Below are 14,089 nucleotides of genomic sequence, written 5' to 3' on the forward strand. Positions count from 1 at the left end.
ATTCGGCCTTCGGTGGAATGAGTTAAAAACAAGGCCGAATAGTGGCGTGTGACGCAATTTTTTGACGCGGTGACACAATCAACCAACGTGCCGTGACGTTGGGATATGTTGTGTACCTCTATAAGTGTATGAGGTTACAATGTTGTGTACCTCTATAAGTGTATGAGGTTACAAGCACACACTTATTGAGATTTAGTGGGGCCTCTGTTTACATTATTAGCCTGTTGTGTAGGCTACCTGTATAAGTGTATGAGGTTACAAGCACACACTTATTGAGATTTACTTGAGCCTTCTGTTTACATTATTAGCCTGTTGTGTAGGCTACCTGTATAAGTGTATGAGGTTACAAGCACACACTTATTGAGATTTAGTGGGGCCTCTGTTTACATTATTAGCCTGTTGTGTAGGCTACCTGTATAAGTGTATGAGGTTACAAGCACACACTTAATTGAGATTTACTTGAGCCTTCTGTTTACATTATTAGCCTGTTGTGTGGGCTACCTGTATAAGTGTATGAGGTTACAAGCACACACTTAATTGAGATTTAGTGGGGCCTTCTGTTTACATTATTAGCCTGTTGTGTAGGCTACCTGTATAAGTGTATGAGGTTACAAGCACACACTTATTGAGATTTACTTGAGCCTTCTGTTTACATTATTAGCATATCTACTGTGGCTAAGCAGACTTTTGCCAAAAGGACAATAATTCATTTGTTGTGGGTTTATCCACTTTAATGCACTTTATTTTTTTTTGGAATGCATGTTTTGTTTGAAGGCCTAATATAAATGAAAAACTTTGTGCTTTTTTTGAAAAGCAAAGGCTACTGGAATATTAAAAAAAATTCAATATTCAATAAAAAATTACTTTATTTGAAAAACATGTCTAAATATTTATTCTAGGCTATGTATGCAATATAAAAAAAATTGTGAAAAACTGCATTCATTATTCGGTATTCGGCCTTCGGCCAAGCCTTTAAGTTTTATTCAGCTTTGGCTTCGGCCACAAATTTTCATTTCGGTGCATCCCTAGTTCTAATGAATGTTTGCTGCTACTGTCACGATATTTATACTTTTTGTTTTGTTTTTCCGGCATCTTCCCAGTCAAGATTCCCACACGAAGGACCTACATTGACCCGGAGACTTGTGAGGACCTGCTGCAGGCGGTCCATGCCTTCGCCAAGGAGTTGGACAACTCCAGCATCAAGATAGAAAGGATTGTTCACACAGGTAAACTCATTTGAATAACAAAATACCCCAAACTTTTTTTTATTAGAACTCATTAGAATAGTGCCTGTGTACACCAAGTTTATGGGAATAGAAAACATTGTTTTGGGTCTATTTCTTTAGTCAGAGGAACACATTTCGGAAACATGTTTTAGGTTTACAAATTTTCACAGCAGAGGACACTGCTTCTCCAGAGGATATTTGTCTTTGCCGGCCCCTGGCACAAACACTATGTGGCTATTTAGGGCCACGACTACTAGGGGGGGGGCACATGGTTATGGCGACTAGTCTTCACCTAACTTGTTCCCTTTGATGGACTAATTGAATACAATTGTAATTCTAAACGACCACAAGTTCTTTGTAATAGTTTCAGATTGGTCCTGCGGCATCACAGCCATGTCCATTCAAAAGCCCATTTAGATAATTGCTATTTTAACACGGCTTCGAACGCCATCATGGTAACAGATATACTAGGATTTATTTCTAACACGAGCGTACTTTTTAGGTTTATGTCGTAGCTAGGGGTGTAAGGGTACCTGTATTTGTATTGAACCGTTTCGGTACGGGGGTTTCGGTTCGGCACGCGGGTGTACCGAACAAGTTTGTAAGCAAAAGTCTTCACAAGCTGCTCTGCTTTCTGCCTCTGTCTCAGCACCCAGCATTGTACCACCCACACAACCATCTGATTGGTTACATAGAAAGCCAATCAGCAGTTCGTATTCAGAGCGCATGTAGTCAATGCTTCAGCGTCGAGCAGATATGTGTTTAGCAGGAGAGCAGCGGACAGCGTACTCTCCCCAAATTATAAAAAACACCTCCCAGTCACAACTATTACTAACATCACTATGAGCCCGTTGACCTTCTAGAAACTTAAACTGCAGCTCAGCTCGCTCGCAGTTCTGGCTTGAGGTGAAGGCTAATTAGCTTTTAGCGTTAACTCATTTTGCTGTGTGTGTGTGTGGTTGTGTTAGGGGCAGCAAAGCCCTGTCTGTCTGTTATTTCATTGAACTCCATGGTGTTCAGGGATGAATAGTCTCTCCTATTGCTGTTGTACTATTTTTACAGCTATATTTACATTAATCATTAGTAATGTAGCAGCCTAGTTTTGAATGGCAGGGTCCCTGCTATCACATGTTGATAAAAATATCACATTTCCATAATAAAAGTCAACCACAGGCTTCCCAAATGCTGTAATAAATGAGAATGATGAGTTGACTTGGAACTGTTTAATGTTGCACTTTTTATATGTAGAAGAAAGGTTTTGTCATTTTATTTCATCAAAGCAACAACTTGAGGCAGTTTAATGTGGATTAACGTGGGCAGAATTATTATAGTGTTCCAAATGTTAAAAGGATAAAGCCATTGTTTACAAATTTGGTAAATAAATAACCAAAAAATTTATATTTTGTTGTTTTCTTACTGTACCGAAAATGAACCGAACCGTGACCTCTAAACCGAGGTACGTACCGAACCGAAATTTCTGTGTACCGTTACACCCCTAATTGAATATATATTATAAATCAAAGCCCTGTCTGTCTGTTATTTCATTGAACTCCATGGTGTTCAGGGATGAATAGTCTCTCCTATCACTGTTGTACTATTTTTACAGCTATATTTACATTAATCATTAGTGATGTAGCTGCCTAGTTTTGAATAGCAGGGTCCCTGCTATCACATGTTGATAAAAATATCACATTTACATAATAAAAGTCAACCACAGGCTTCCCAAATGCTGTAATAACTAAGCATGATGAGTTGACTTGAGACTGTTTAATGTTGCACTTTTTATATGTAGAAGAAAGGTTTTGTCATTTTATTTAATCAAAGCAACAACTTGAGGCAGTTTAATGTGGATTAACGTGAGCAGAATTATTATAGTGTTCCCAATGTTAAAAGGATACAGCCATTGTTTACAAATTTGGTAAATAAATAACCAAAAAATGTATATTTTGTTGTTTTCTTACTGTGCCGAAAATGAAAAGAACGTGACCTCTAAACCGAGGTACGTACCGAACCAAAATGTTAGTGTACCGTTACACCCCAAGTCGTAGCCCAACGCTTTCCCTGAAGATATAATGTCCAAAGAACATTTGTTTTTTCATAGTTTTTGCCATGTCATTGTCTTTTTTTTACTTTTTCAACTAATGTCAAAGCGACATTTTGAATTGGCTTCATTGCAGTAGAACACTCCAACCTATTTGTTTACCTTTTCATATAAACTTTTCTTATTATTTGGAACAAGAACACAATGGATTGAACTAGTTACCAATGTAGTCTTTTTTTATTTTTTAATCATCTCATCTAAATATAAACATATTCAAACTGTTGGTCGTGTATTTATGCACACATTTAAATATACTTCAGCTTGACTAAGACTAATACATTAAACCCTCGTTTATTACTGTTAATTGCTTTTGGGCGTGGCCGTGAAAGTAGAAGTTATCAATTAAAAGTTTATTTTTATTCTCAATTGGTATCACGGGCGCCACCTTGTGGTACGCCAAATAATCTATTTTTTTTTTCATAAATTCAAACATAGTGCTACTGTTCAAACTGCCTATGATGTTACAGTGGCCATAAATAATAAATATACTGGTTAAATAAAACATCTATCTTGTTTGGAATTTTTTTTTTTTTTTTTTACTACAGTATGCTATTGTATTTTAACGTTGGTCATTATGGTGGTACTTGGTGAACAAAGTTTGAAAACCGTTAATTTTAAGGTCCACACAGTTAGTTTATAGAACCTTTATTTAACCAGATAAAAAACCCTTTGAGATCAAAATCTCGTTCACAAGGGTGACCTGGCCAAGAGGTCAACAGCACATGTCACAGAGCAGTTTCAACAAAGTAATAAGTTAAGACATACATTTTAAAATCCATGAAAGAGAACTTTAAAACAATAAAGATTTACACCTTTTAAAGGCCTACTGAAATGAGATGTTCTTATTTTAACGGGGATAGCAGGTCCATTCTATGTGTCATACTTGGAATTTGGGACTTGCTCTCCCTGAGAGAGCATGAGGAGGTTGAGGTGGGCGGGTTTGGGGGTGTATATTGTAGCATCCTAGAAGAGTTAGTGCTGCAAGGGATTCTGAGTATTTGTTCTGTTGTGTTTATGTTGTGTTGCGGTGCGGATGTTCTCCCGAAATGTGTTTGTCATTGTTGTTTGGCGTGGGTTCACAGTGTGGCGCATATTGAACTTTCACAGTATCATGTTAGACCCGCTCGACATCAATTGCTTTCGGTCCCCTAGAGGGGGGGGGTTGCCCACATCTGAGGTCCTCTCCAAGGTTTCTCATAGTCAGCATTGTCATTGGCGTCCCACTGGATGTGAATTCTCCCTGCCCACTGGGTGTGAGTTTTCCTTGCCCTTTTGTGGGTTCTTCCGAGGATGTTGTAGTCGTAATGATTTGTGCAGTCCTTTGAGACATTTGTGATTTGGGGCTATATAATTAAACATTGATTGATTGATTGATATTTGTAACAGTGTTAAAGTTGTTTATATGGCCACCCTCTGTGTGACCTGTATGACTTGCATTCATCTGTGCTTTTAAAAAGTTACGTTTTAAAAAGTCATAAATTTTACTCTTTGAAACCGATAACGATAATTTCCAATATTACATTTTAAAGCATTTATCCGCCAATAATAACGGACATCTCTAGTTGTATGGTATACCATGTATTAGTATACTACCACGATACTAATTAATCAAATTCGGTACTATACCGCATCTGAAAAATACCGGTCCGCCATGTATATTCACCATTTTATTTAAGGACAAAATCGCGATGAGAAACATGCTTAATGTACCCTCAGAATTTTTGTTAAAAAAAAGCCAATAATGCCATTTTTTGTAATCCCCGTTATTTAGAAAAGTACAAAAAAAGTATCGAAGTAATTTTGGTACTGGTATCAGGACAACACTACTCCACAGTGACGTTTTGGTGAATTTACGAAACTGAAACAATACAAAACGAATGCCATTTTAAGTCAATAATACTAAGTGACACTTGTAAACATGTTAGCATATTCGCTAAAGCTAACAACCCTAGCTTAATTACATTAATACATTAATAGCACGTGCAAATATGCATGAAAACACTCCTACAGACATCACACATGGGACGGCTTAGTAAGAATTGTTGTAGTTATATTGTAAAACTAACAAACGTTATGCTAAGGATGAGTATACTTCTGGTTCAGCAACTGCAGTGGGTAACTTTTTCCAAGAGATGGCGCCATACCACAAATAACATCACATATTTTCAGTGTCTTATTGGTGTGATATGAAAACTATTTGTTGAATATATACCTGTTATATAAATATAAATATAGACTTGCTCAGTGGCCTTGTGGTTAGAATGTCCGCCTTGAGACTAGTAGGTCGTGAGTTCAAATTCCGGCCGAGTCATACCAAAGACTTTAAAAATTGGACCCATTATCTCCCTGCCTGGCATTCAGCATCAGGGGTTGGAATTGAGGGTTAAATCACCAAAATGAGTCCGGAGCATGGCCACCAGCTGCTGCTCACCGCTCCCCTCCCCTCCCAAGGTGTGAACAAGGGGATGGGTCAAATGCAAAGGGTTATGTGTGACTATCGTTGGGACCTTAACTTAAAACTTTATGGCCATTGGCGAAGAAAAATCCATAAAGCAGCCACACCATTTTATAAGCCGCCAGGCTCAAAGCGTGGGAAAATACAATAATAGTAACCTAGTATAAGTCATAACTTATTCTTATAGCCTCAGTTTCAGTATCATTGCACCGTATTGCCAGTTTTGACCCGCCGTATTTCTTTTTTTGCTGCCTGTGTGATGTATCATTTGGAGAGGGGGTCACCACCTTTTGTCTGCTTTCCCCTCATAGGCGACTTTGGGGAGGTGTGTCGCGGCTGCCTCAAGCTGCCGAGCAAGAGAGAGCTGCCGGTGGCCATCAAGACGCTGCGAGCGGGCTGCTCGGAGAAACAGCGGCGTTTATTCCTCAGCGAGGCCGGCATCCTGGGCCAGTTTGACCACTCCAACATCATCCGGCTGGAGGGCGTGGTCACCAGCGGTAAGTCACATCATTGTCTTGGTATCCAAGGATCAAAAGGGCTTTTTCTATGACTTAAAAGCAGGTGATGGGGAAGTGGGGTGGCTAAAAAAGAAGTTAGCATGCTAACAATTAGCATGAGTCATGTACCAAGTTTTATTATGACTCAGAGTTAGTTAAAAAAAACTTAGCATGCTTATAGTTTGTTTTAAGTACCAAGTTATATTACTGAGGCGTTCAGCTGCAAAATTGGCAAAAAAAAGTTAGCATGCTAACAGTTAGCATGAGTCAATTACCAAGTTTTATGACTATGAGGCGTTCGACTGCAATATTAGCTAAAAAAAATTTCGCATGTTAATAGTTTATTTCAAGTACAAAGTTATATTACTGAGGCGTTTGGCTGTAAAATTGGCTAAAAAAAAAAAGTTAGCATGAGTAAAGTACCAAGTTTTATGACTCTATGGCGTTTGGCTGTGATATTAGCTAAAAAAAAAGTTACCATGCTAGTAGTTTATTTCAAGTACTAAATTACATTAATGAGGCATTCAGCTGCAAAATTGGCTAAAAAAAGGTTAGCATGCTAACAGATAAGCATGAGTCACGTACCAAGTTTTATGACTCTGAGGCGTTCGGCTGCGATATTAGCTAAACAAAAGTTAAGATGCTATTAGCCTGTTTCAAGTACTAAGTTATATTACTGAGGCATTCAGTTGCAAACTTGGCAAAAAAAAAAGTGTGCATGCTAAAACTTAGCTTTGGTCAAGTACCAAGTTTTATGACTCTGAGGTGTTCGGCTGCGATATTAGCTAAAAAAAAGTTACCATGCGAATAGTTTGTTTCAAGCACAGTTACATTACTGAGGCGTTCAGCTGCAAAATTGGCAAAAAAAAAAGTTACCATGCTAACAATTAACATGAGTCAAGTACCAAGTTTTAGGACCCGGGGGCGTTCGGCTATGATATTCGTAAAAAAAAAAAAGTTAGCATGCTAACAGTTAGCATGAGTCAAGTACCAAGTTTTATGACTCTGAGGCGTTCGGCTGTGATATTAGCTAAAAAAAAAAAAGTTAGCATGCTAATAGTTTGTTTTAAGTACCAAGTTATATTACTGAGGCGGCGCTCAGCTGCAAAATTGGCCCAAAAAAAAAGTTAGCCTGCTAACAGTTAGCATGACTCAAGTACCAAGTTTTATGACTCTGAGGCGTTCTGCTGCGATATAAGCTAAAAAAAAAAGTTAGCATGCTAATAGTTTGTTTTAAGTCCCAAGTTATATTACTGAGGCATTCAGCTGCAAAATTGGCAAAAAAAAAGTTAGCATGCTAACAGTTAGCATGAGTCAAGTACCAAGTTTCATGACTCTGAGGCGTTCAGCTGCGATATTTGCTAAAAAAAAAAAAAAAGTTAGCATGCTAATAGTCTGTTTCAGGCACCAAGTTATACTACTAAGGCGTTCAGCTGCAAAATTGTCAAAAATAAAAAGTTAACATGCTAACAGTTAGCATGAGTCAAATACCAAGTTTTATGACACTGAGGCATTAGTCTGCGATATTAGCAATACAATTTTTTTAGCATGCTAATAGTCTGTTTCAGGTACCAAGTTATACTACTCAGGCGTTCAGCTGCAAAATTGGCAAAAAAAAAAAAAAAATAGCATTCTAACAGTTAGTATGAGTCAATTACCAAGTTTTATGACTCTGATGCGTTCGGCTGCTATATTAGCTAAAAAAAATAAGTTAGCATGCTAATAGTCTGTTTCAGGTACCAAGTTATACTACTCAGGCGTTCAGCTGCAAAATTGGCAAAAAAGAAAGTTAGCATGCTAACAGTTAGTTTGAGTCAATTACCAAGTTTTATGATGCGTTCGGCTGCTATATTAGCTAAAAAAAAAGTTAGCATGCTAATAGTCTGTTTCAGGTACCAATTTATACTACTCAGGCGTTCAGCTGCAAAATTGGCAAAAAAAAAAAAGTTAACATGCTAACAGTTAGCAAGAGTCAAATACCAAGTTTTATGACACTGAGGCATTAGTCTGCGATATTAACAATAAAAATTTTTTAGCATGCTAATAGTCTGTTTCAGGTGCCAAGTTACACTACTGAGGCATTCAGCTGCAAAATTGGCAAAAAAAAAAATAGCATTCTAACAGTTTGAGTCAATTACCAAGTTTTATGATGCGTTCGGCTGCTATATTAGCTAAAAAAAAAGAAGTTAGCATGCTAATAGTCTGTTTCAGGTACCAAGTCATACTACTCAGGCGTTCAGCTGCAAAATTGGCAAAAAAAAAAAAGTTAACATGCTAACAGTTAGCATGAGTCAAATACCAAGTTTTATGACACTGAGGCATTAGTCTGCGATATTAGCAATAAAATTTTTTTAGCATGCTAATAGTCTGTTTCAGGTACCAAGTTATACTACTGAGGTGTTCAGCTGCAAAATTGGCAAAAAAAAAAAAATAGCATTCTAACAGTTAGTTTGAGTCAATTACCAAGTTTTATGATGCGTTCGGCTGCTATATTAGCTAAAAAAAAAGAAGTTAGCATGCTAATAGTCTGTTTCAGGTACCAAGTTATACTACTCAGGCGTTCAGCTGCAAAATTGGCAAAAAAGAAAGTTAGCATGCTAACAGTTAGCATGAGTCAAGTACCAAGTTTAATGGGAAAGGAGGCTGGAAATCATCCATCTATCCATTTTGTACCGCTTATTCCCTTTGGGGTGGCGGGGGGGCGCTGGTCCCTATCTCAGCTACAATCGAGCGGAAGGTGGCGTACACCCTGGACAAGTCGCCACCTCATCACAGGGCTGGCTGAAAATCATCCATTACTTAAAAGCAAGAGTAATGGATCATTTTTGGGGCTGTTTTTCTGCTAAGGGGACAGGACCATTGATCCGTGTTAAGGAAAGAATGAATGGGGCCATGTATCGTGAGATTTGGAGCCAAAACCTCCTTCCATCAGTGAGAGCTTTGAATACTTATTTTCCAGCATAATTTACAAATAAATTCTTTAAAATTCCTACAATGTGAATTCCTGGATTTTTTTTCCACATTCTGTCTCTCACAGTTGAAGTGTACCTATGATGAAAATGACAGACCTCTGTCATCATTTGAAGTGGGAGAACTTGCACAATCGCTGGCTGACTAAATACTTTTTGGCCCCACTGTATATTTATATAGCGCTTTTCTCTAGTGACTCAAAGCGCTTTACATAGTGAAACCCAATATCTAAGTTATCATATTTCCTTGAATAGCCGCCGGGGAGCTAATTAATTTAAAACCTCTTCTCGCTCCTGCGCTTACCAAAGGCATGCGGTAAAAATTTGAGTGTGATGTAATTGATTGTGTGAAGCAATTTATAAGAGAAAAAACGGAATTAGAATCTTACTATTTCAATGCGGAGAGGGCGAAACTTATGCTCGGCTCGGAAGGAAATGAAAAGCGGGTTTTCGAACTGGACAGCCAGGGAGGGGAGGTAGATTGGAAGGAGCCTCAATATCTCACACTTGGAGGGGATCAACACTCCCAGCCAGAAGGGACAAACCGCCCCGTGGAAGTGGAGAGAAGGTGCAAGACGCGGCCAGGGTCCCAACACGTAGCCATCATGTCCTGCGGCGACAACAAGATGAGCGGATCTGGTATGAGTATGAGGTTGCAGGTTAATTGCAAAGGCAGGGGGAAAGGAGATGTAAGGAGTTTGTAAAGTTTTGTGTGTGTGTGTGTGTGTGTGGGCGTGTGTGTGTGTGTGTGCAAGGTGCCCGGACACACTGTGCACGGCAGGATGGCAGCAGATGTGCAGGGTACAGTAATTGGTGCTAGAGACACAGTGGGACTCTGGGATACACTCCAATCCCTCCCGCCAGCCACACACACACACACACACACACACACACACACACACACACACACACACACAAAGGCAATATATGACGACCACACAGCTGCTCGCCATACAGTCTCACATACGGACAGGCTGAAAAACACCAGGTGTGGTTTTTTTTTGATTGATTGATACTTTTATTAGTAGATTGCACAGTACAGTACATATTCCGTACAATTGACCACTAAATGGTAACACCCCGATAAGTTTTTCCAACTTATTTAAGTCGGGGTCCACGTTAATCAATTCATGGTACAAATATATACTATCAACATAATACAGTCATCACACAAGTTAATCATCATAGTATGTACATTGAATTATTTACATTATTTACAATCCGGGGGGTGGGATGAGGAGCTTTGGTTGATATCAGAACTTCAGTCATCAACAATTGCATCAACAGAGAAATGTGGACATTGAAACAGTGTAGGTCTTATTTAGTAGGATATGTACAGCCAGCAGAGAACATAGTGAGTTCACATAGCATAAGAACAAGTATATACATTAGAAGTATATTTGAGTTGTTTATAATCCGGGGAGATGGGATGTGAATGGAGGAGGGTATTAGTAAAGTGTTGAAGTTGCCTGGAGGTGTTGTTTTAGAGCGCTTTTGAAGGAATATAGAGATGCACTTACTTTAATACCTGTTGGGAGTGCATTCCACATTGATGTGGCATAGAAAGAGAATGAGTTAAGACAGGGGTGCCCACACTTTTTCTGCAGGCGAGCTGCTTTTCAATTGACCAACTCGAGGGGATCTACCTCATTTATATATATCATTTATATTTATTTATTTATGAAAGAGACATTTTTGTAAACAAGTTAAATGTGTTTAATGATAATACAAGCATGTGTAACACATATAGATGTCTTTCTTTCACGAAGACAAGAATATAAGTTGGTGTATTACCTGATTCTGATGACTTGCATTGATTGGAATCAGACAGTAATGATGATAACGCCCACATTTTCAAATGGAGGAGAAAAAAAGTTGTCCTTTCTGTACAATACCACATGAAAGTGGTTGGTTTTTGGCATCTAGTTCATCCAGCTTCCATGCACTTTACAAGAAAAACATTGGCGGCAAATTCCGTAGCTTGCTTGATTGACATTCACGGCACCCGAGGGTCTTGTGAGATGACGCTGGCTGCTGCCAGTTCATTATTATGAAAAAATGACAGAGAGGAAGGCGAGAAACTCTTTTTATTTCAACAGACTTTCGTCAAAACTCTAAAGGCCGACTGCACATTTCCTATCTTCACAATAAAAGCCCTGCTTCATGCTGCCTGTGCTAACAAAATAAGAGTCTCGGAAAGCTGGCGTGCACAAGTGATGTGCACGCCAGCTTTCTGAGGGATCGCTTGTGCACGCCAGTTTTCCGAGACTCTGTATTTAGTTAGCGCAGGCAGCATGAAGCAGGGCTTTTATTGTGAAGATAGGAAATGTGCAGTCGGCCTTTAGAGTTTTGACGGAAGGTACGGCGCGAGAGTCTGTTGAAATAAAAAGTGTTTCTCGCCTTCCTCTCGGTCATATTTTCATAATAATGATCTTGCAGCAGCCAGCGTCATCTCACAAGACCCTCCGGTACCGTGAATGTCATTTAAGTGACGTCTTGGTGAAGATTGATGATCACTCATTTTTAGGTCTATTTTTTTTAAAAGCCTGGCTGGAGATCGACTGACACACCCCCCGCGGTCGACTGGTAGCTCGCGATCGACGTAATGGGCACCCCTGAGTTAAGACCTTTGTTAGATGGGAATCTGGGTTTAACGTGGTTTGTGGAGCTCCCCCTGGTGTTGTGGTTATGGCGGTCATTTACGTTAAGGAAGTAGTTGACATGTACTTCGGTATCAAGGAGGTGTAGCGGATTTTATAGACTAGGCTCAGTGCAAGTTGTTTTACTCTGTCCTCCACCCTGAGCCAGCCCACTTTGGAGAAGTGGGTTGGATTGAGGTGTGATCTGGGGTGGTCTCCCCCTTGTTTGGCGCGGCTAATCGGTGAAAATACTTTGTCACATCCCGGTAATGACTTCCTCTTAGTGAAAACCGTGCTGAAAGCGCGAGCAAAAAAAAAAGTTGGTCGACTTGGCGGTGGAGGCTGTTTTGTTAGCGTTCCATGCCGCCAAAGTCAGCTGACATAGCCGTCCTGTGAACTTAATGAAGACAAGTGAATTACAGTGGGGTAAAAAAGTATTTAGTCAGCCAGCGATTGTGCAAGTTCTCCCACTTCAAAGGATGACAGAGGTCTGTAATTTTCATCATAGGTACACTTCAACAGTGAGAGAAAGAATGTGGAAAAAAAATCCAGGAATTCACATAGTAGGAGTTTTAAAGAATTTATTTGTAAATTATAGGGATGCACCGATTAATCGGTAACCGAATATATTCGGCCAATATGGCAAAAAAAGCCACATTCGGCCTTCGGTGGAATGAGTTAAAAACAAGGCCGAATAGTGGCGTGTGACGCAATGTTTTGACGCGGTGACGCAATCAACCAACGTGCAGTGACGTTGGGATATGTTGTGTACCTGTATAAGTGTATGAGGTTACAAGCACACACTTATTGAGATTTAGTGGGGCCTCTGTTTACATTATTAGCCTGTTGTGTAGGCTACCTGTATAAGTGTATGAGGTTACAAGCACACACTTATTGAGATTTACTTGAGCCTTATGTTTACATTATTAGCATATCTACTGTGGCTAAGCAGACTTTGGGCAAAAGGACAATAATTCATTTGTTGTGGGTTTATCCACTTTAATGCACTTCATTTTTTGGGGGAATGCATGTTTTGTTTGAAGGCCTAATATAAATGAAAAACTGTGCTTTTTTTTTTGAAAAGCAAAGACTACTGGAATATTAAAAAAAATGTCAATATTCAATAAAAAAATACTTTATTTTAAAAACATGTCTAAATATTTATTCTAGGCTATAGGCTATATAAAAAAAATTGTGAAAAACTACATTCATTATTCGGTATTCGGCCTTCGGCCAAGCGTTTAAATTTTACTCTGCTTCGGCCACAAATTTTCATTTCGGTGCATCCCTACTTAAAATGATGACAGAGGTCTGTCATTTTCATCATAGGTACACTTCAACTGTGAGAGACAGAATGTGAAAAAAAATCCAGGAATTCACATTGTAGGAATTTTAAAGAATTTATTTGTAAATTATGGTGGAAAATAAGTATTTGGTCAACCATTCAAAGCTCTCACTGATGGAAGGAGGTTTTGGCTCCAAATCTCAGGATACATGGCCCCATTCATTCTTTCCTTAACACGTATCAATTGTCCTGTCCCCTTAGCAGAAAAACAGCCCCAAAGCATGATGTTTCCACCCCCATGCTTCACAGTAGTTATGGTGTTCTTGGGATGCAACTCAGCATTCTTCTTCCTCCAAACACGACGAGTTGAGCTTATACCAAAAAGTTCTATTTTGGTTTCATCTGACCACATGACATTCTCCCAATCCTCTGCTGTATCATCCATGTATCCATTTTGGTATAAACTCAACTCGTCCCGCGAAGTATCCTGTTGAAAATGTCGTGGAATTATGACGCGTGCGCGTGACGTCCCCGGTGGTAGCGGACATGTTCTCCCAGCACCGATCACGGCTAAAAGTAGTCTGTTTTTATCGCATGATTACACAGTATTCTGGACATCTGTGTTGCTAAATCTTTTGCAATTTGTTCAATTAATAATGGAGACGTAAAAGAAGAAAGATGTAGGTGGAAAGCGGTGTATTGCAGCCGGCTGTAGAACACAAATACAGCCGGTGTTTCTTTCATTTCATTCCCTAAAGATGACGGTGAAGCTTTACTATGGAACAGAGCGGTCAAGCCAACATGGTTCCCTACCACATGTCAACCGGCAGGTTTCGGAGAGAAAATTTTGGTAATAAGTCGGCTTTTACCGTAAACATGTGCGGAGCTTGTGTCGTTCCTCCTGCAGCTGTCAAAGA

General features: G+C 39.3%; 1 protein-coding gene and 1 long non-coding RNA gene across 3 annotated transcripts in view; one reads left to right on the plus strand and one right to left on the minus strand.

The window, feature by feature from the left end:
- Nucleotides 1-14,089, plus strand: part of LOC133539581 (ephrin type-A receptor 7-like) — a 708,400-nt gene that overhangs the window by 630,915 nt on the left and 63,396 nt on the right. For both annotated transcript variants that reach the window (XM_061881603.1, XM_061881604.1), the window contains exons 10-11: nt 1,101-1,226; nt 6,094-6,279. In XM_061881603.1, coding sequence (XP_061737587.1) covers nt 1,101-1,226; nt 6,094-6,279 — 312 coding nt within the window. The remainder of the gene's footprint in view (nt 1-1,100; nt 1,227-6,093; nt 6,280-14,089) is intronic.
- The window catches only part of LOC133539583 (uncharacterized), a 146,835-nt gene continuing 142,333 nt past the window's right edge, over nt 9,588-14,089 (minus strand). Inside the window, exon 9 of the long non-coding RNA XR_009803437.1 lies at nt 9,588-9,858. This is a non-coding gene — a long non-coding RNA (uncharacterized LOC133539583). The remainder of the gene's footprint in view (nt 9,859-14,089) is intronic.

The sequence above is a fragment of the Nerophis ophidion genome, linkage group LG21 (genome assembly GCF_033978795.1).
Source record: "Nerophis ophidion isolate RoL-2023_Sa linkage group LG21, RoL_Noph_v1.0, whole genome shotgun sequence".
Lineage (NCBI taxonomy): Eukaryota > Metazoa > Chordata > Actinopteri > Syngnathiformes > Syngnathidae > Nerophis > Nerophis ophidion.